This window comes from Gigantopelta aegis, chromosome 2 (genome assembly GCF_016097555.1).
Source record: "Gigantopelta aegis isolate Gae_Host chromosome 2, Gae_host_genome, whole genome shotgun sequence".
Classification (NCBI taxonomy): domain Eukaryota; kingdom Metazoa; phylum Mollusca; class Gastropoda; order Neomphalida; family Peltospiridae; genus Gigantopelta; species Gigantopelta aegis.
Window position 1 is genome coordinate 8,518,210 of NC_054700.1, and position 23,035 is coordinate 8,541,244.

The 23,035-nt window shown below is 38.1% G+C and overlaps 2 protein-coding genes across 3 annotated transcripts; both read right to left on the reverse strand.

Annotated features, from left to right (window-relative positions):
* Positions 1-175: 175 nt before the first annotated feature.
* LOC121380858 (BTB/POZ domain-containing protein KCTD7-like) lies at positions 176-5,800 on the reverse strand. Of its 2 annotated transcripts, none has more exons than XM_041509858.1 (2): positions 5,517-5,800; positions 176-2,621 (listed from the first exon to the last, which is right to left on the reverse strand). In XM_041509858.1, the coding sequence occupies exons 1-2, from the start codon at positions 5,541-5,543 to the stop codon at positions 1,866-1,868; spliced, it is 783 nt and encodes a 260-aa protein (XP_041365792.1). In that variant the 5' UTR covers positions 5,544-5,800; the 3' UTR covers positions 176-1,865. The 2 variants fall into 2 exon arrangements, with proteins under 2 accessions (XP_041365792.1, XP_041365801.1); XM_041509867.1 differs by lacking the exon at positions 5,517-5,800 and adding an exon at positions 5,315-5,333.
* A 1,801-nt stretch (positions 5,801-7,601) lies between these two features.
* On the reverse strand, positions 7,602-22,162 carry LOC121376658 (HAUS augmin-like complex subunit 1). Its single transcript, XM_041504492.1, has 9 exons — positions 22,037-22,162; positions 20,095-20,269; positions 18,320-18,452; positions 15,722-15,856; positions 13,410-13,533; positions 11,727-11,792; positions 10,355-10,426; positions 9,258-9,305; positions 7,602-8,450 (listed from the first exon to the last, which is right to left on the reverse strand). Exons 1-9 carry the CDS (start codon positions 22,094-22,096, stop codon positions 8,400-8,402), a joined length of 864 nt encoding a protein of 287 aa, XP_041360426.1. The 5' UTR covers positions 22,097-22,162; the 3' UTR covers positions 7,602-8,399.
* Between the last annotated feature and the right edge of the window lie 873 nt (positions 22,163-23,035).

Sequence of the window (23,035 nt, forward strand, 5' to 3'; positions counted from 1 at the left end):
TCGTAGTTAAGCCATCGGACAAAATGCTGGTAGGTACAAGGTTCGCAGCCCGGTACCGGCTCCCACCCAGGGAGTTTTAACGACTCAGTGGGTAGGTGTAAAACCACCACACCCTCTTCTCTCTCACTAACCACTAACCCACTGTCCTGTACAGACAGCCCAGATAGCTGAGGTGTGGCCAGGACAGCGTGCTTGAACCTTAATTGGATATAAGCACGAAAATAAGTTAAAATGACTGGTACCATCGTCTTCTGTGGTATCACATTCATCTAATGTTAAGCGAAAAAAAAAGAAGAGAGAACAGCCAGTCTAGCGAATGAACGCGATTGCTCGTCCTCCTGAATGGTACACACATTTTCATAAACGCAGTAGCAGGTCACTGACTGACGTCCTGGCCTGGACGGATGAGCCGACGTAAGTCAACACCTGCGCCCATGGCAGACGTGCACTACAATAGTTTGCTCAGAATGTGCACGTTAAGCGCTATGACCTGACCTGACCTGTCAACTGACGCAGACGAAACATTTTATGGGCCCACAATCGCAGTCTGTGTCAGACCAACTTCAACTTTTATGGAAACCCAGTTTTAATAGTAGTGTAAAATAATTTCGCTTATTGCAGCTTGAAGCTGTATTCAAGATGTAATGGATTTCCAGTTCACTGCGCCGTTGGTGGGAATGAAAAGGCAAACAGGCTCGCCAAAGAGGAAGACCAAAGAGCGAATAAGACAAAGACGGCCTCAAACCAGTCCTGTCTTACCGAGAAATCAAAGACTCTCATTAAACATCGCTGGACCACAGCTTTGGAAAACAACACCTGAGACTACAAACCACAGCTTTCAGAAACAAGACTAGAGACTACAAACCACACCAAGCCCCACCCTATTCACCACCTCTGGGCCCATTCCACAAAACGATCTTAGCGCCAAGTTCATCTCAGATGGATAACTACGTACCTTATGCACTTAAGCTGATCTTAGCGCTAATATGGCTTCGTGAAACGGGGCCCAGACTGCCATTTATCCAGTTGTGTACAGGGCACTGCGGTCTGAAAACGATTGGTGTTATAGAATCCTCACTGTGCGACTGTCCAACATGCGGTGACTATGGGTTTTGTCTCCGTCTGGAAGTCAGTCTCTTTCACATACAGTTTTCCGGACTTACCTTAAGCTATTGAGTTGAACATTTTGTGTACAGCTTGATCATGTAGAGATACTTAATTACCAACTTCGACTTGCGTGGGGCTTTGCCAATTTTTACATAGTTATGGCTAGCTAAGTAAGCGGTGAGTGTGTGTGTGTGTGTGCCCCTCCAACTTTTGTAATCCAGTAGCACTGCCTTACTTTTTGGCACCTTCCTACGCCACTGGTTGTGGTCCGTGAACTTTGTTTGGCCTGGTAGAATACATGTAATGCTTTGGCAGTTCTCTCAGAATGCTTTTTTTTTTTTTTTTTTTACACCCAAAACCCCACCCACCCCCACCGCCCAAGTGGTACGTTGCTCGGAAACTAGGGTCAGCGGGTTTTAATTGTTTTGAACCATTAGATAAATCGAATTTTAGGATTTCTAAAAAGCTGTGGCAGGCATGTGTACAAAGGGAGGGTCTCGGAAGTCGAAATCCCTACATACTCAAGTAATTTTTATGTTTCAATATATTTTCTGGGGGAGCGTGACTATAAATTTCGCTCGTCAGTCTAAGACACCACCCCACGGTAAAACTCCTGCCAACGCGCCTGACTGAAATATTTGTTCCTAAAATGTCACTACTGGGATGTGTAGAACATCGTTAAGAGCATGTCATTTAAGAAAAAATACATAAATATTCCTTAAAGGTGTCGGAGCACATTTTTAAAGACCCGTATGCAATTACTTGAATGCAGTCAGCGAGCGTGCCCAATGGAATGTAAAACGATAGAACATTCTTCTGCATTCATCAAACCTGGCGATATTACTGTCGTCTGCTAGTTCGCAGCGATACTGACATGGACCAATGACGTTATACACAACAACGAAGCCACGCTCTTCCAAGTTCTGGTGCAGAGTGCGAATGTAATCGTCCTCAAACGTGTCAACATCCCACGGCCCTATCGTCACGTCTGCTGTCGATTTTGTGCCGGAAAACCGGTCAAAACTGCAGATATGATTCACGTCAAAGTCGGCAGCGGCCGGTGGCATCCATCGCGCAAGAACGGAAACGATAACGTTGGAAGTTGGCGTCTTTATTGCCAGGTTACAACTGTCTGACGCTGCGCAGATGATTTCATTGAAGGCTTCGTGGTAACCCGTAAACCTCGATCTGAATTTCTCCTTCATGATTCGTGACATTATCGGCGGATAGCGTTCCAGTTCTTCGGCCAGTTCCGTCAAACCAAAGAAGACGGCGTCCTTGTAGACTTTCTCCATGGAGTCTGGGGGAGGCAGGTCGGCAAACCGCAGATAGCGAAGAATATGTTCGAAATTATCGCCATCAGCGTCAACAAAATAGCGGCCATCTTTGTCTCTCTGGACCTGGTAGTTTCCGCTGAACATGGCGCCCAGCATGGTTTCTCGGTTTTTCGTTAATGTCAGCAATGACGTACTAAAGTGACGTCCTCCCACATTTAGCTCTATTATTCTCGGAAACTGAAAATAATAATAATTAATAATAAATCATAAGAAGAAGAAAAAGCAGCAGAAGCGGAAGAAAAAGAAAAAAACGAAGAGGAGGAAGAAGAAGAAGAAGAAGGAGGAGGAGGAGAAGAAGAAAAAAAAAGAAGAAGAGGAAGAAGAAGGAGAAGAATAAGAAGAAAATCAGAAGAAAAAGCAGCAGAAGCAGAAGAAGAAAAAGAAGCAGGCGCGTCTCCACTGGTAGAAACCCCTCCCTGACGAAGAAAATTTTCTTTTTTCTCAATATATTTTCTGGGAGAGCATGACTTGATCCCCTATAAACTTCGGTAGACACACTTTAACCACCTCCCCATCCCCGCTAAAGTTCACGAGAAGACCTATTTCCTAAAAACAATTAGCCTACATTAACGGAAATTATATTTTAAAAAAATCCTCTTGAAATCCTTAGAACCGTTGGGTCTGTGAAATAGAAATCTATTAATCTAAAATATCTCAGTTTACCAGTGACATACAAAACTATGTTTAATCAAAACTGAAAATAATAAAAATGAGCTAGAAAACAAGGAGACGTAGTCATCAATTTCCCGGCAGTCTCCCGCTGATGAAACGGAACCAACACTAAAATTAAAACGATTTTATGAATGAATTTGGATATTTGTTTCCATGGTAACAGATAAATTATCGAAAATGAAAACTCCCTCATAGCGAAAGACACTAGTAAACCACTTCGTGTACTACATTTCGTGAAGTTATTTTGAAAGGTTTGGGAATTGTGACAGCGATACGGTGAATTTATTCATTACATTGATTCCATGGTAACAGAAAAATATCGAAAATGAAAACTCCCTCATAGCAAAAAAAAGAAAAGAAAACCCACAACAAAAACCCCCACCAACAACACCACTACTAGACCATTAGATCTGTATACAAAGGTTCGGGGAGTTAGTTTAAACGGTTTTTGAGTTGTGCTACGGATATTCTGGATATTTGTTTCTATTGTAACAGACAAAATATCGACAATGAAAACTCACACAAAAATGCATTACTAGACCAATAGAATATATGTACAAAGTTTCATGAAGTTATCTTAAACGGTTTTAGAGTTGTGCTCCAACAAAAAAAGTGAATATGGCCATTCTGGCTATTTGTTTTCATGAAAGAATATCGAAAATAAAAAGTTAAAGTTTGTTTTGTTTAACGAGCACATTGATTTATTAATCATAGACTGGGGGGGGAGAAAGAACTTTTTTTTAACGACGCACTCAACACATTTCATTTACGATTATATCGGCGTCGGACATATGGTTAAGGACCACACAGATATTGAGAAAGGAAACCCGCTGTCTCCACTTCATGGGCTACTCTTTTCGATTAGCAGCAAGGGATCTTTTATATGCACCATCCCACAGACAGGATAACACATACCACGGCCATTGATATACCAGTCGCGGTGCACTGGCTGGAGCGAGAAATAGCCCAATGGGCCCACCGACGGGGATCGATCCCAGACCGACCGCGCGCTGTACCACTGGGCTACGTCCCGCCCACTTGGCTATTGGATGTCAAACATTTGGTCATTCTGACATATAGTCTTAGAGAGAAAACTCGCTACATTTTTCGATTAGTAGCAAGGGATCATTTATATACATCATGGCATCCCAGACAGGATAGCACATACCACAGCCTTTGATATACCAGTCGTGGTTGGAATGTGAATTAGCCCAATGGAACCACCGACATTGATTGATGATTTAATCCACCACCACTACCGCACAAAAAACACTGCTCCCACCCACCCCACAATCTCTGAAGCTGCCGGGGCCATAGCCCGAGTACTCTGACGGTAAGAGAGCTGACGAACATGGTGACAGTTATGATGCTCTATAACCGTCAGAGACCAATATAATATCAATATTGCGTAATCTCTGTGGGAATGTTTGACTATTGTTTGATATATTGATATAGATTGGTTTTTGACGGTTATAGAGCATGATAACGGTTACCATTTCCGTCTTGGTCTCTTACTGTCAGAGTACTCGGGCTAGCGGGGCCAGAGACGCCTATGCTTTGCCACCCCCACCCCTGCCCCTTCAGTTGAAATGGATCGCTACCGTAGTATCGTTCTATTATATATATATATATATATATATATACATACATACATGCGCAGATAGATATATAGATAGAAAGACGGAGAGATAGATAAATAGGTTGATTAGGGGCGTAGGCTGGGGGATTCGGACGACCCCCCCCCCCCCCCCCCACCCCGCTGAAGCAAAATAGTCCGCTTTCAGAACTAAAACATACAGGTTTATACATATGGAGTTTCTGGTGGTGCAAACACAATAGAAAACACTTGGTTCATATTCGACACCCCCCCCCCCTCCCCAGGTCCAGATAACGCTACGCCCCTGTTGATGTTCACACAAGGCATGGGCTTGTACGTGTTTGTACGGTTCTAGCCAGTACACAATAACTGGTATATCAAAGGCCGTGGTATGTGCTATCCTGTCTGTGGGATGGTGCATATAAAAAATCCCTTGCTGCTGATCGAAAACTGCCCATGAAGTGGCGACAGCGGATTTCCCCTCTCTCTCTCTATATATATATCTATGTGCTCCTTAACCATATGTCTGACGCCATATAACCGTAAATAAAATGTGTTGAGTGCGTCGTTAAATAAAACATCTCCTCCTTCCTGTTCGTACAGTTTAGTTGAAACGCGGTCGAAGACGTCACAACAAACGCTGACCTTTGGACGAGAGGTCATATCCTGGTAGGTCTACAAGACATAACGGAAAATCAATCAGTAGATACTCGGACTACAGTGATTAAAAGAAAAAGTACATCTACCTAAAGGTCAATGGGTAAACGACCAAAAATAATCATCGACATTATAAATAACAGTACCTCCGAGTCCTGTTCACTTTCACCCATTCTCGTTCATTTTCGTGACATTGTTGATAAACAGACACGATCCAAGGGAAACAACTCATCTTGAGCACCCGAAGTCGAACTCCGCGGCCAAATTTTCCGAATCAAACCTCAGACGCACAACATTTGAAAAGAGCTTCGAGGTGTTTGAACCAAGAGGCAAGAATTAGTTCAGCAGTAAAGGGCTCGCCTGATGCGCGATCGGTCTAGGGTCGATCCCCTTCTGTGTGCCCCATTAGACTCCATAACTGGTATCAGAAACACCATGGTATGTATTATTCTGTCTGTGGATAAAAATGATAGCTCATGGCCCCGTCCGTAACCATATATAACCGTAATTAAAATGAGTTGAATGCATCGTTAAATAAAACGTTTCTTCTTCTTCACTCTTAATAGCCAATTGAGGTCCGATAATCGATCCTCGAAGTGGAGAAATTCATTCCCGTTTTAACGTTTTTGTTGGGTTGTTACGGTTTTATTTTAGGGAAACGTATACATAACAGGCCACAGACTACAATTAATTACGCTATATGTTTCTATATAGCGTTTGTGGCTATAACATTTTTATTAATATCAGCAGACCCATGGATTTTTGTATGTACCTTTGCCTGCCTGGGGGAAACATACCCTGAAAAGGACAACCCCTGTTGTCCAGCTCTTTCTCCCAGCATATTGGTTTAAACAAACACGCCCTCTAAACCTGGCCGGGGTACACCCATTTTACACAAAAAGCACAACTTTTGCATGGGCCAGAATTACCAGAGTCGTCAATGTCAACAAGTTACACATGTTTACAAACTACATGCTCTCCCCTTTCAACTTCAGTCAAATAGTTGCCACTTCAAAGCTGTCTGCAATGAAATAAACACAAACAGCAGACTACTTGCGCGGACAAATTTCTGGATTTCAACCGTGTTCAGAGGCCAAAAAATACTGCTGCTATTGTGGAGTTTTTACGGTTTTATTTTAGGTAACGTATACATAAAATATTGCTGCAAAACATTGTTACAGAGACACAGACACAGACAGACAGACAGACACAGACACAGAGACAGAGAGACAGAGACAGAGACAGAGAGAGAGAGAGAGAGAGAGAGAGAGAGAGAGAGAGAGAGAGAGAGAGAGACCCCAAGTGCTAGAACAAAACCTCAAATTCGGGCAAAATGTGCTAACCCGAGACCTTTTTGCCATGCATTTCCATCATTCTACCGTCATCCCTGCAATCCATGTCAACATGCATAGTGATTCGTTTCCAACCATATATAGCTTTTTTGTTTTAATGCCAACTATATAAATAAATGTTGTTATCCAGATTCGGGCATTTTTGTTTTATTCGGGCAAAAGCCAGCCTACAAAAATGGGAGCTCATATGCCATAGTCGTCTATCACGAATCAACCAATGAAACGGGCGTTTTACCCTCAAGAGATGTGTGCTAAACGTTTTTTTTCCAGCACCTTTCTAACAGCTGACCGCACTAGAAAACAACTTTTCTGCAACTAAATAGTGAATGCTACATGTAAATAATTTTAGTTGTTAAAAGGGCTCTGTTAGTGGTAAAGGCCTTAAAGGGACTGTCCTGAGTTTGCAGACATTCACATTGTAAGATGTTTGCAATAACAGAGCCTTGTTGGTGACTACTATTTCATACTAAATACATTTTCTTGTTTAGAAAAGGAAAGGTTTTATTTAACGATGCACTCAACACATTTTATTTACGGTTATATGGTGTGAGACATATGGTTAAGGACCACACAGATATTGAGAGAGGAAACCCGCTGTCGCCACTTCATGGGCTACTCTTTCTGATGAACAGCAGTTACACCATAAGGCTGGTACGTACTGGGTTTGCAGCCCAGTACCGGCTTTCATCATGAGCAAGTTTTAACGACTCAGTGGGTAGGTGTAAGGCCACTACACCCTCTTCTCTCTCACTAACCACTAACAACTAACCTAGTCCTGGACAAACAGCTCAAATAGCTGAGGTGTGTGCCCAGGACAGCGTGCTTGAACCGTAATTGGATATAAGCATTGAAATAAGTTAAAACAAAACAAAAAGTGTGTTCTAATATGGCAGTCATATTTTACGTCAGTAACACTATACAAATGGCTGGTGTTTTTTTTTTTTACATATTGTAGTCACATTTTGTGTATAACATGTTGCAACTATGGAAAGTGTGTGCATATCACATAAACAACTTATGGGTTATGCAAACAAAATAAAACAACCGCCCCAAACAAACAACAACCCAAAAACAAAAAACAAATGTTCATTTTTATTAATCAGCTATTGGATGTCAAACATTTGGTAATTTTGACACGTAGTCTTAAAGAGGAAACTCACTACACTTGTTCATTAGTAGCAAGGGATCTTTTATATGCACCATCCCACAGACAGGGTTGCACATACCACGGCCTTTGCTATACCAGTCATTGTGCAGTGGCTGCCAAATCTGCATAACCAATTTACAGGTTATGCAAACATAAATTCAGGCAACCAGTTTCCTTTGTGTGCGACCCATGCAAATGCTGTCCTAAATTTTGTACAAAGTAGGTTATACGATATTACCAGCTGGGTTTTACAAAACCTGCTAAATGAACAAAAGGTTTTTTTTACACAAAAGCAATAAATTTGCGTAAACACCAGGTTAACAATACTATCGTTCTCCCAATTTTCCGAAGCCCATACAAAATTCAGAAGTTGTACAGACAAGCAGACTCTTCATGACAGTGTTTTGATGTCAGTGTATAATTCAGAACTACGATATCATATATGCATCACGTTGATAAGTGTATAATTCAGAACTACGATATCATATATGCATCACGTTGATAAGAGTGTATAATTCAGAACTACGATATCATATATGCATCACGTTGATAAGTCTTGTCAGTTCCTCGTCTAGTGCAGCCTGTAAGATAAAACACAAATTAATTAATTTATGTAAAGAATAATATATATTAAAAAAAACCCCAAAACATGACATAACTTGTTTACAAAAGGAATATTATTACCCATAGGGATCAGGTCCTATTCTAGCCGGCAACGTGAACATTTTCTTTGCCGAAAGTCGGCTGCAGTTGCCAAGTTATTAGCAGTAATGAGAAATCAAAGTCGCTGTAATATTTTCAACCTAATTCGATTTCAAAAACAAAAGACACAAGACTTACTTAGTGTCATATCTAACTTGGAACCTTGTTGGACCGTGTTTATTCTTTGGTGCCAGAGTGTACATCAACGCATGTCGCGCCGTTTGCAATGACCAGTCAAGCATTGTTAATTCTTGGCCATATTCATTTCAGTAATGCAAGAAAATACTACTTATTACTTTTGTTTTAACACAGTGACACATTATCAACTACTCAATAATATCACGTTTTTTATTGAAACATACAATAGTTTTGTTTAAATCTTATGACCGGAAGTAGTAGTATTTTATATCAAAATATTACAACTAGAGAAAGAGTGTATAATTCAGAACTATTATTTATCAAACTTCTCCCCTTTCTTCCGAGAAAGGAGAAGTCACTTCTCCTACTGTTTAAATTCTAGATTAAGGCCTGGGGATAAAAATATCTTGGTATGTATCAAAGTGTTACATCCCAGTGGAATGTGAAGCAGGACGTCATACAACCTTACAACTACAAGTTATATAAGATACAGCCTAAAATAATGATTTCTCAATGATAAAACAGTGGATAAAGATCCAAAAACTTACCACTTGCCGTTTAACTTCCTCTATCTTCACACTTGCTTCAGAAATATTCTGAAAGATTTATTAATTTTTTAAAATATTCATTTCATTTCAACTTATTTTCGTGCTTATATCTAATGAAGATTCAAGCATGCTGTCATAGACACACACCTCAGCTATCTGGGCTGTCTGTCCAGGACAGTGAGTTAGTGATTAGTGGTTAGTGAGAGAGAAGAGGGTGTAGTGGCCTTACACCTACCCACTGAGTTGTTAAAACTCGCTCTGGGTTGGAACCAGTACCAGGCTGTGAACCCTGTACCTACCAGCCTTATGTCCGATGGCTTAACCACGCCGCCAGTTTTTAAATATAAAACTAGTCTTGTTTGGCTGTGAAATAACAAAAGAACTAAATCATATCCAATCAATATTTTCAATATAAATGTTACAATTTACATTTTATACCATACAGTGAAACGTGTCTAAACCTGATCACACAGGGGACCTAATATTTATCCGGTTTAGACAGGATCCAGTTTTTAGAGGGTTGTGTTTTAGAATACAGAGTTATTTCCTTTGACCTATAATCGGCATCGAACTCATAACTGCAAAGAGCACATTGATTTATTAATCATCAGCTATTGGATGTAAAATATTTGATAATTCTGACAGCCTTCAGAGGAAAGAAATATATTCCATTTTTCCATCGGCAACAAGGGATTTTTTCATGTGCACTTTCCCACAGCCTGATAGCACATACCACGGCCAGTCGTGGTGCACTGGCTGGAATGAGAAATAGTCCAATAGGCCCAATGACGGGGATCGATCCTAGACTGATTGTGTATCAAAGTGAGCGCTTTACAACTGGGCTACGTCCCGCCCCTCCAGAAACGTGTGCTAGATGGTTTTTCCAGCACTTTTCTATCATTTGATTGAACTAGAATATTTTTTTGTTGTTTTTTTCACGAGAGCATTTTTAGTTATGAGACCAATTAACAAATAAAAAGGATGCATTACTGTCTAAAAATGTGTGCTGCATGTTTTTTCCAGCACGGTTTTCTGGCACCTTTCTACCAGTTGATTGAACTAGAAAGTGTTTTTCAGCAGAGCTGTTTTTTACTTACTGGTGGTAGGTCCTGGTACGAATCAAGTTTGGCTTTCAGAGGAACAATTTTTTCTTTCAAGGCTTGCAGACTCTACCAACAACAAAGAACAATGCAAGATTTAATTTTATTATCATTCCTCCATAACCAAATCTGAACCAAACTAGAAACATCTGGTATATAAAAAAATATGAAAATATGAATTATATGTGATGTAAAGTCATCTGTATTTATGATTACTGTAATGTGATGACAATATCTAAATTAAACCATACACACCTCTTACCAATTAGAATGTACCAGTCTGTCACACACTGTTTTTCCATTAATAGCAATTGATCCTTTATATGCACCATCCCACAGACAGGATAGCACCTACCATGGCCTTTGACGTACCAGCCATGGTGCACTGGCGAAAACGTCTGGTCAACTTTACACTGTTGCAACGAATACCAGTTTAGTATTAAACAGAATGAAATGGTGCAATATCAACTGTGGAAACAAGATACAGCCTTTCGCGTAAACAACTAGATCGGGTAATTGAATAATAGTCTATTTGCACGGAGCCTATACAATTACGCGGAATGAAGGATATGTTTTATTTAACGACGCACTCAACACATTGTATTTATGGTTATATGGCGTCAGACATATGGTTAAGGACCACACAGATATTGAGAAAGGAAACCTGCTATCGCCACTACATGGACCATCCCACGGACAGGGTAGTACATACCCCAGCTTTTGATGTATCAGTCGTGGTACACTGGCTGGAGCGAGAAATAGCCCAATGGGCCCACTGACATGGATCGATCCCAAACCGACTGCGCATCAAGCGATCGCTTTGCCACTGGGCTACGTCTCGCCCCCAATTACGAGGAAGCCACTGTACTTTCCTTCTAACATACGTGTTAGAATTTGTCTTCATGTTTGTCCTTTTTGTTCTGACATGGTTTTAAATTGTAAAAAAACAACATTGTTTAACAACCCCACTAGAGCACATTGAGTAATTCATCATCGGTTATTGGATGTCAAACATTTGGTAACTCTAACACGTAGTCATCGGAAGAAACCTGCTACATTTTTCCTAATGCAGCAAGGGATATTTTATATGCACTATCCCACAGACAGGAAAGCACATACCATGGCCGTTGACCAGTTGTGGTGCACTGGTTGGAACAAGAAAAAACTCAATCAGTTGAATGTATCCACCGAGGTGGTTCAATCCTGCGATACAAGCACCTCAGGCGCGTGCTCAACTGATGGAGCTGAATCCCACCCCTATATTGTAGAAGTATAATATATCAACTCAAGTATTTAGTGTCGATACATCGGTCACATTTTGCATATTAATTTCTTGCTAGCATTAATATTATGATGTGCAGTATCTTACCTGTGACTGTGAAACCAGAGTCTGATGATACAAAGATGGATCTGCCCCTGAAGCTTTCAACTGTGCCTTGAATTAATAAATAAATAAAGATAAACTCTCCATTTCTCCATTTTAACCGCACAGAGATAGTTAAAAATTAAGATTTTCTTCAAACCCACATCTACTGATACCAGAATCGAACCAAATTACATTGGCTGTTTTTCTATCCAAAGTTAGTTTGTTTTGTTTAATGACACCACTAGAGCACATTGATTTATTAATCATCCGCTACTAAAACCCACTACATGTTTCTATTACATTAGCAGCAAGATATCTTTTATATGCACTTTCCCACAAACAGATCAGCACATACCATGGCCCTTGATATACCAGTCGTTGTATACGGGTCGAGATGGAAAAAATAAACAATCAGAGAAAGGGTCCACCTATAGTCTGTCCCATCTTCCAACAAAAATGTTTTTTGTAAATAGTTTCAGTTTGGCTTGATGTAAGAAGAGAAATAAAAATGTTTTGGAAATAATAAAAAAGTACTATTTTTATGTACAATTTAGGAATCAATCAACTCAGAAATAAATAACTTGTAGTAAATTCCATAGTATGAAAAAAGGTTTTCCCTGTGGGACGGACGGACTATAGGAGATCCAATCCTACGACCAAAGCATCTCAGGAGAGCACTCTACCGACTGGTCCTCCAGTCTGTTGCATCATTTGAGAATTTAATTTTTTTTAGACAAAAATTATTCAATAATTGAAGTGTATTGTCAAAGATTCAGTCGACCTATAAAAATGCCTCTCCATCAGATGATGAGGAAGGAAATGTTTTATTTAACGACACACTCAATACATTTTATTTACAGTTATATGGCGTCAGACATATGGTTAAGGACCACACAGATATTAAGGGAGGAAACCCGCTGTCGCCACTTCATGAGCTGCTCTTTTTGATTAGCAGCAAGGGATCTTTTATATGCACCATCCCACAGACAGGATAGTACATACCACTGCCTTTGACAGATGTTCAGATTACATTACATGTATACTGTGTAAAATTAACTCTTATCCATCCAGCTTTACAACTAGAAAAATGTCATCACTGACCCAAGTTTCCAACGTGAAATACGGAGTCCAACAAATCCACTGGGCTAGTACTTTTTAACACAGAACTAGTGACAAGGAAGGAAGGAAGGAAATGGTCTATTTAGCGACGCACTCAACACATTTTTTTATAATTTACAGTTATATGATGTCGGATATATGGTTAAGGACCACACAGATACTGAGGGAGGAAACCTGCTGTCGCCACTTCATGGACTACTGTTTTCGATTAGCAGCAAGGAATCTTTTATACGCACCATCCCATAGACAAGATAGCACATACCACAGCCTCTGATGTACCAGTCGGGGTGCACTGGATGACTAGTGACAAATGCAAACCCATTTGCCTGATGGGCTAGTGGGTTTTAAAAAGAAAACACCCTAAAAATCGCTAACTCACAAATGTTTTGTTCCTCCACTGATATTTATTTGATAAATGTTATCCTGACATTGGTCATCGCACAATATCAACAAATCAATAAGTATATACATGTATTAATATTCAACTTTGTTAGCATTCTACAAAATGCAGTAGACCTATAGTTAAAAAGTTAAAAAAACAAAAAACATGAAATGTCTCAAGTTCACCTGTCTTTTTTTTATGTGACCTTTATAATCTCTAGCTTTGGCATGCACAAAACTAATGTCTTTAGCTTGTTTCTGCATTTCCTTTTGCTGTATGGTCTTCTGCTCTTCAAGTGACTGCAACACCCTGAAAACAAAAACACAATAGTTCAAAGCTTTTAGAATATGGTAGCCCGACGCCCATGGTGAGTATTTTTCATGGTCGGACTAGTAAAATGTTTATTCCATTATACCCTATGGTATGTAAAAAAAATAAAAAAAATAAAAAAAAAAGAAAGAAAGAAAAAAACCTAATCCCCATCAAAAATGTTGTCACTATTTTTGTTACCCAATCTCAAATTATCATCAAAATATACCATCTAAGAATTAATTTACTAACCAGTTTAATTTTATTTATATCTATGCTGAACAGACCAAAACAATTTCAAAAAAATACTGTAGGTATGTTGTTTACACTGGTACTCAATGATTTGCTATTCTAAGTAACACACTGTAGGCGTAATGCAAATGGTCACCAGTGAAGTACAACAAATCAGTTTCTATTGCTGATAATGCAGGGATAGCTCTGCCACTCACCAACAACAACTGACGAAATTTATTTTAATTTGGCAAAAAAACATTGTGGGATAATTGAAATTTTGTTGGGAAATAGCTTTGGGTTTTGCATTTTTGAGATAATTTGGCGAAATTTCCTGATCACCCAGAGCTAGCCCTATTTAAATGTTCTTGGGCAATACATATAAAGTGTATTGTCCGAACTAAATTGTTAACAACCATGAAAAATTACTCTCCTACCTTTAATTGATGTTAGATTTCCTCCAAAGTTTGTCCAGACACAAATCTTGAAAAAACCATTACAATGACACAGATCCCACATACCAGATGATAACCATGTCACCTATATCGACTTCGCTGAGAGCGCATAGGGAAAAAAGCATGTAATTTTGTATCAGCTGCCATTTTGAATTTTATGGAATATTCTTCAAGAGGGGTGAAAGGATGGGACTTAATCTAACAAGGTCATAACATGTTATGATATAAAAGCAAACGTGATGATGTCATATTATTTTTTATTATTATTATTTTAATGATACCACTAGAGATCATCGATTTCATATTAATTGTGTCACATACTTTGGAGGCTTTCGCCCCTCTTGAAGAGTATTCCATAAACAAGCAACATGGCAGACGGCAGAAAACTGCATGTATTTTTCCCTATGCAATCTCAGCAAAGACAATATTGGCGACATCGTTGCAGTCTCGTGTGTGGAATCTGTATATTTGTAGTGGTTTTTTTGCGATTTGTGTCTGGACAAACTTTGGAGGAAATCTAACGGCAATTAAAGGTAGGAGAGTAATTTTTGGTAGTTGTTAACAATTTGGTTCGGACAATAGTTCCTTATATTTTATATACCTGCAAAAAAAAAGACAAAGGATAGCACTTGGCATTTCAGAGAATTAAATAACGTGTTTATTAGCATCCCCCAATTTTGCAGACTGTAACAGTTTGCATTTTTCAATGGTACACTAAATAAAATACATAAATATTTTTGGAATAGTTAATGGTAATTACACTTGTAAATAAACATATTACAAATTACATGTTAATTATTATTAATGATTATAAAGTGCTTTGTTTTGGGTTTTTTACTCTTTAGTATATTTGGTACACATTTACAGTACATACAGAAGGACTATACAGAAGCCGTGTAGTTTAAATGCATCATTCCCATTCTTTATTGATCAATCAAAAATGCAATTGAGTTGAGAAACAATTCTACCCGACCCTCTACACAATTTGTCGTAATCACAGAATAATCTCTTCTGTTTTAATACTAGAATTCAATATACATTTACTGCTCTCACTGATTTACCTTGGTATCGATACGGTATTTGGTACTGATACAATACCGATATTGAGCAGTATTTAATATTTTATATCCAATAACTGATGATTAATCAAGCACTTTTAAAGTTTGTTTTGTTTAACGACACCACTAGAGCATATGGATTTATTAATCATTGGCTATTGGATGTTAAACATTTGGTAATTTTGACATATACAACATGTAGTCTTAGAGAGGAGACCCGCTACATTTTTTTCATTAGTAGCAAGGGATCTTTTATATGCACCATCCCACAGACAAGAAAGCACATGTCACGGCCTTTGATATACCAGTTGTGGTGGACTAGCTGGAATGAAAAATAGCCCAATGGTCACACCAACGGGGATCAATCCTAGACCGACCACACACCAAGTGAACGCTACATTCCACCCACTTTGACTTTTACTAAAGGTGAAAAATAACACTTGCCTGTGTAAAGTACCATTCTGATGAAGTGCGTTTCTCGTCTTGATGACCAGTCGAGCTAACGACTGTTGTTCCATCTGGCGATTTTCAATGACCCGGTCAAGTTCATCCTCTAACCGTTCCACAGCCAAGAGAAAACTGAGAAATATATTTATCATATCCAATGTAATCAAAGTATGTAATACTTTTCAAATCACATACTTTCAGAATTTGATAACTCTGCAAATTAGATGTAAATTAATCGAGGTCTATGCACTACGTTTATTGACATTTAAGCATATGTTTTACACTGACAGTCCATAATTAATGTATGCATTCATAGTCATTAAACAAAAACATTTAAATAGCAACTTTACACTGAAAGCTGTTCAACATTCAAAAAACTAAAAACGTTAAAGGAGAGGACAATTAAGGCATTTGGCCTGGTATGCATATTCAACGATATATAATGCACATTATTGCTTAATATCAACACGTATAATCATATAGTTAATTAATAAAACGGTTAAATGTGACGGCTATTATATATAACGGGCGCAGCCATTTTGTACCATCTCAGTGAGTATGTCCTCTGGCAAGCTGGTTGTTACGTAATACTTAACGCGCCACGTCAGGAATGAGCCTTAGAACTAGAGAAACACAATCTACCTGGTTTTTTCGGGATGATAAATAGTCATACATTGCAATGTTCTGTAATAATACACATCCCAGTAAGCCAGCAATAAGTATATCCAGCACTATATATATTATTTTTCAATACAAAATAAAATACCATTGTCAAAGTGGCTACACAAGTCGATACAATTAACAATGTTTTGCCCATGCATTAACCTACGTACTGAAATGATACACAGAGTGTTTTCTTAGTTAATTGGTCTATGCTGTTAGTTGCTTCTACCTGTAATTCCTGATTGGCAGGTGTGTATTTGATTGGTAACCAGACGAGCCAATTAATTGACGCTGTCTAGACACAAAAATACATACCGGTATTGTGGAATATTACCTGTCGCCCCTAAAATTGTAATGGACATGGTTTATTACTGTAAATAGTTCTGTAACTATTGATTAAGTAGACTTTTCCATCTAAAACCACAGAACTTACCAATTACGTAGTCCCAAAGAAAAACAAATATTATCACTTGAGTATCGTGGGTTGTCATTTTTGCTCCAACGTAGCATATCAATAGGCCTAATAGTGTACATTTTTCCTTTGGATTATTACACAGAGAAAAATACTATAACCCCATTTTGTTCCGTTAATGCAACTTGAAATATATTTAGTTAAATAGTTTATTATATTATTACGTCATTTATGCTGTTTTACAAAGTCAGGTTGATCAAAGAAAAGCGCCTTGTCGAAAATTACTGCTTTTGTTTACACTGTACATACAGGAGATGGTCAGGAGCTGACGTCACTTCGCCCCAAGCTATCCCACCAGACGTCACAAAAATGAAACTAAATGGCTGCCCCCATTTAGCAGGAATAATCATGGTTTTTTTTAGCAGACTCTAAAATTACGCGTTTTTCATTTGCTAAAGCGTCAGTATGTGTTGGTGGTCCGGGTATGCATCTTTCCAACACATAAGGCTCTTGTTTGAGTTGACCCTACCTTTAAGCACTAGTTTATATCCAAAATGATGTCATTTCCATTCAAAAAGACACTGCGTCACGTATTCTTACGTCATTTGAATACTGAGTTATGACTGACTGGAATTAAAGTTGCGCATAAAGTTTACAAAAACATGTTGTATTAAGCTTAAGATTATATGATAAAGAAATTATTACCCGTGTGTGTTTCGGTATCGTCAATATCATATATTAGGAATAAAAATAATGTATTATACTCGCACAATACAATTTTTATTCCTAATATATGATATTGACGGTCAGTGTGCTCCAAAGTTTCTACAATAGGCCTCAAAAAATTATGAGAACGATCATTTCATTTGCGCATCACTCAGGCAAATTGCATAGTAACCTATTTTTTCATTCATGCATTCAGTTAGAGACATCACTTACGAGGACATAACAGGCTATGTGAAAAGGAAATAGGCTACTTGAAAATATTTTTGCATAACTGATACATGGCTTACCATTTTTGGAAGACTTCACATATGAGTCGATATTTAGTTAACAATATTTTTATGTTGTCCCCACAATATCAACACAATGGTGCTCAACTGTATATAGGATAATAAATGAATTACCAGTTATTCTTAAATTTATATTAATATTACAGCTGAAAATTATATTCAGGTTTGTTTTGGTGTTAAATGTGTTATTAAACAAACATTCCTTTCTTTTTACATCATGTTCATGGCAAAAGGAGAGGGGTGACTTCGTCATCATCTTTTCATTTATTGCTCCGATGAAAACTAAATTGTTCCTAATGTCACAGCAGTTTTTCCCAAATTTTATTTTAATATGGCGAAATAATTCAATATAATGTTTGATACATTGTTACAAAATAATTGGGTTTCTGCTAAAAAAAATTAAAGTTTAATAGATAATTTGAAAGATTTTTCTCCTTGCCCAGAGCTAACCCTACAGAGGTTTACAAATTATTTTTTTTAAACAAAATTAAAACCAACACACACTACCTTGTATCTGAAGCGTCTTTAGTTTGTAAGACAAGAGCTGTGTTGGCGACAGTTCGCAAGCTCATCACCCCAGACTGAGAGAGTGACGATGGTGTCAGGTTGACATCGGTCAACACACAATTCAGTCTCTGACCTAAAAATGAATAAAAATTAAATCAATATACATTTATCATACATATTTCAGGGCTAGAAATAGCGGCCTGCGAAAAGCAGTCCATTTTTTAGAGCTAGCAGGTGAAATACAAATTCATCTGCTACAACCACCCCAAAATCAGGGGTGGGAATTAGTGAACTGTAAAAAAGTGCGGAAATCTAGAGGGGTCCCCCGGATATTTGTGAATCCTAGGTTAAAACCTGTGCCATCTGACACATTTTGGAGGAAAGGACGATTAAAATGCAAGGAAACGCAATATTCCATGACAGGAAAACAGCTGATCCGAGGAGAAATCCCACCCCTGCAAAATACATGAAACAGGTAATTTTTAGAGACAGCTGGGCTCCAAATAGTGGCATGAGAAAAACAGACAAATTTTTTTTCTTCAGAACTTCACCTGCTAAAAACCATCAAAACATTGCAGGTCATTGTTTAAAGAAAGAGATGTATGTACAATTATCTCATCTATTATTTAGCTTGTGATTCTGTTAAATTTTAATTCCATATTGCTCTGAAATATATCTTACAGATCCTAATTTTTCATACACCCCCCTCCCCCCCCCCCCCCCCCCCCCCCCAAGCACCCTGTGATGTCTTATTTTTAAAAGGAAATATTTATTCTTTGCAGGACATGTTTCTTTTTTTCTTCTTCTTTTTTAAAAAACAGCAGCCAATATTTTACTTCCTATTTTTAGTCCTGATATTTATCCTTCAACATTATTTCTATTGGCCAATTTTGATAACCAATAATTAAAGAAACATCATATATATATATATACACACTAGTAGAATTCTCCATTCTTATTGTCACAGTATAAAGCCAATATTGTACGTCATTAACTTAGTTATTTTCTAAATTCACGTATACAAATGAAATATTATTCACAATAAAAATTAACAATTATTTTAGCATTAATTAACAATAATTAAATTTCTGTTACACTCATTACAACATAACGTCATCCCATTGGTCCAGACATGGCAACAGGAGTTTGTTCATTTCTCGATGAGCACATTGATTTATTAATCATCGGCTATTGAATATCAAACATTTGGTAATTCTGATATATAGTTTTAGAGAGGAGACATGCTAAATTTGTCCATTAGTAGCAAAGAAACTTTTATATGCCCAATCCCAGACAGGATAGCACATACCACAGTCTTTGATATACCAGTCATGGTGCACCGACTGGAACGAGATATAGCCCAATTGGCCCATCGACAGGGATCGACCCCTGATCGACCGTGCATCTTTAGAGTAGTTAAAAACCTTCTAATGACCGCCGTTAGTAGTAGTGGTGCATAGTAGGTGGTTACAAGTGCCTCTTAACAATGCCAGAAGTAACTACTGAACACTCCCCGAAGTGGTCAGACTAAGCCCACAGCTAAAAGCTGATGGTGAATGGCAGGTGTGTGGCACAGATAGCCACAAGAGACAAGCACCTGTCGTGGTTGGAGATACAAGGACTGGGATGTGGAGATGGACTGCAAAAGAAGTTGAAAGATAAGAGGAGCTGCCAGATCGGGAAGAAATGAGATGGAAATAAAAGGAGAAGGAAAGGGGGCAGTGGGATAAAAAAACCCAAAAAAACCCCAAAACCCCCCCAAACAAGAAAAACACCTTCTGCCCTGTATTCATCGGTCTTCTGTCGCAGATCATCAATAACAAGCTGAGTGTTTCGGTTCTGAGACTGGTTCCTCAACATCAAACCGTAAAGCACTTTGACGGTTCGGTCATTAACCTCGAAGGCGGGAATTTCTTCTCCACCATACACCTGTTCTAACCACGCCTCAACCTGCCAATTAATTAATTGATACATTATCAAAATTTATCACAAATTCACAGATGTATGTCTAGGACAGTGGGTTAGTTGTTAGTTGTTAGTGAGAGGAAGGAAGGAAATGTTTTATTTAACGATGCACTCAACACATTTTATTTACGGTTATATGGCGTCGGACATATGGTTAAGGACCACACAGATATTGAGAGGAAACCCACTATCGCCATTTCAGGGGCTACTCTTTTCGATTAGCAGCAAGGGATCTTTTATATGCACCATCCCACAGACAGGATAGTACATACCACAGCCTTTGTTACACCAGTGGGCCTACCGACGAATGATGTACCACTGAGCCATGTCCCGCCCCCTTATTAGTAAGAGAGAAATATAATACTTTTGTTATTTCCAAAGGATTTTTCTGTTAGCCTACTTTTTCCATGCTATGGAATTTACTATAACTTGTATCCTGGACCTATCGAATTCCATCCCATTAACAGGAAAACGCTACTGCGCATGATCAATCCAACAACTGGATAAATTTAACGACATGAGTGTTTACCTTTTCCAATATAAAGTCAAATAATAATAAAAATGTTGTAATTACTTAACTTTATTGTCAACAAATGTAAAATTCCCAGCAGGAAGTGAATATTTGTAATTTTTTTAACACCATTGAAATCCGTCCCATGTGAATGCCACAAAGGCGGAATGTATGAAAGACCTCACCTGTCATAAAATTGAGGGAACAACAACACAACAGATTGTCAATGAAGCAAATGTAAATGAATTATGAACATACATACATGTTTTTGGTGAACATTGGTTGTCGACCAGCCCCACGGACTGTTTGAGATTAGAACGTTTCCCTTGCTTTTTTTTGTTCTTTAATTTGTTTTAGAATTTGAATTGTTTTAAATGCTTTGTAAACTGTCATGCCACTCTTAACAGCTTTTCAAGTAGTCAATAAATTTTGAAGAATATAGGAAAATGGTTTTCTTGTGCGAACAACTTTTGTAGGTGGCTGAAAAAAGATGAAAAAGCTTTCTTCTACAAACAGTAAAAAATCTACCAATGTTGTTTCTCAATAACAAATGTGGATCTGAGATAAATGGCCTTCCATACATTACATGTACATCCCCCCACTTTAAGAGTGTCAGTTATGCGACTTGTTACCAAATATAGACAAAACTTATGCAAACGACAGTCATTACTGATCTGTCTCTTCATTTATATAGGTTTTAATATATTATAACCTTTGGATATGGTTCCTGTATGCAATAATAGAATCACCGGGACTGTACAAGGAAGAAAAAAAACATCTTGCCTTTTTTGAGTTTTTCCACCCTCATTTCAATGTAGATCGATCGAGGCTTGGTTAATTGATACATATATGCAGTGGTATTAATTTTTTGTGCTTGCGCAGTGTGATTAGAAAGAGTGCGGAAGTGATATGGGACGGAATTTGATAGTTTAGGATAAAACTTTTTAAAAAAGTAATTTATTTCCGACTCTGAGGCAGTGAGCCGATGGATTGTTTTCTTAATTGAACACAAAAACTTAATTTTTTTTTTTTTTTTTTTTAAACACTTGCAATTTCTTCTTACGTCAAAAAAACCCCTGTAATTATTTTTTTTTAAAACCCCACATTTTTGTAGGAGGATCATGATGGGACTATTGACTCGATTCGGAAATAACTTTTTATTATACTTATACTAGGTTATTCCAGAAACACAATAAACACCAATAGAAATATTAATTCAATAAGTGCTACTATTTTAACACCTGCTTCAGTCTGTCATTAAGACTTAGTGTTTGAAGTTCGTCACTAAGAAGCTCTGCCATAATAACATCGTCTTATTACAAATTTTGGAAAGTGCGCTTTCGCGAAAACTTCAAGGGGAAATAATTCTAGTTGTCTTGTTACGACTCGAATCGCGCCAATGGCAATGCGCACCAATGTATCAGTGACACAGTGGCGTGATATAAGGATCGATGCCCCTCGATGGACATGAAGGGATAATCACATCTTAGCTAGGACCCGACGATTCATGTATCAAACGGCGCGGTATGTGCTATCCCGTTTAAGGTAGTATATAATATATTGTTATAAAATTTGTGGTATCAAGGGACGATATCCGACATATGGAAGACCAATTTATAGACGTCTGATTGGCTGCTCTAGGATGATGACCTAGACGGCAAAGTCATACGGTCCAATGAAATTAACACTATCCAAACTCATTGCTTGAACACGTAAAGGGGTTTTGGTTAGTAATGGCCTTTAAATTTATTTTAAAACTGGTTTACAATAATGTAAGTGATAAAATTCAACTCTCGTGTCACTTAGAAAACATTTATCTTACAACTTGTTCTCTCGCTCATCATAGTAAATACGAGAAACAATTAATAAAACAAATAGTATCTAACAACAACTCATAAAGTTTTCTCCATAAGCGTACGAAACATGGGTGCAGGGGAGATATGCTGCCCTCCCAGTGCTGGAACAAATCCTCACTTTCGATAGAGATATTCGGGCAAAATGAACTGCCTAAAATCTGTTCACCAGGTATTTCCATCATTCATTAGTTGTAAGCCATGTAGCTATGTGTAATGATTCGTTTGCAACACTATATAACTGTTTAGTAGTAATGCTAATATGAATAAATCTTGTTATCCAGATTCGAGCATTTTCGTTTAATTCGGGCAAAAATCAGCTTGCCCTCCTACAAAATTGGAAGCCCGTAGGCCTACTGCTATAGTGTTCTCTATTTCTTGAGCTAG

Excerpts from the sequence above, each read along its gene's own strand:
- LOC121380858 (XM_041509858.1), bottom strand. The coding sequence starts at position 5,543 with ATGGGTGAAAGTGAACAGGACTCGGAG. Across the intron at positions 2,622-5,516 it reads AAAGTGAACAGGACTCGGAG|TTTCCGAGAATAATAGAGCT; the intron begins GTACTGTTATTT and ends TATTATTTTCAG.
- LOC121376658 (XM_041504492.1), bottom strand. The coding sequence starts at position 22,096 with ATGGCAGAGCTTCTTAGTGACGAACTTCAAACACTAAGTCTTAATGAC. Across the intron at positions 20,270-22,036 it reads TTAATGACAGACTGAAGCAG|GTTGAGGCGTGGTTAGAACA; the intron begins GTGTTAAAATAG and ends ATTAATTGGCAG. Across the intron at positions 11,793-13,409 it reads GTCACATAAAAAAAAGACAG|GCACAGTTGAAAGCTTCAGG; the intron begins GTGAACTTGAGA and ends TATTAATTCAAG.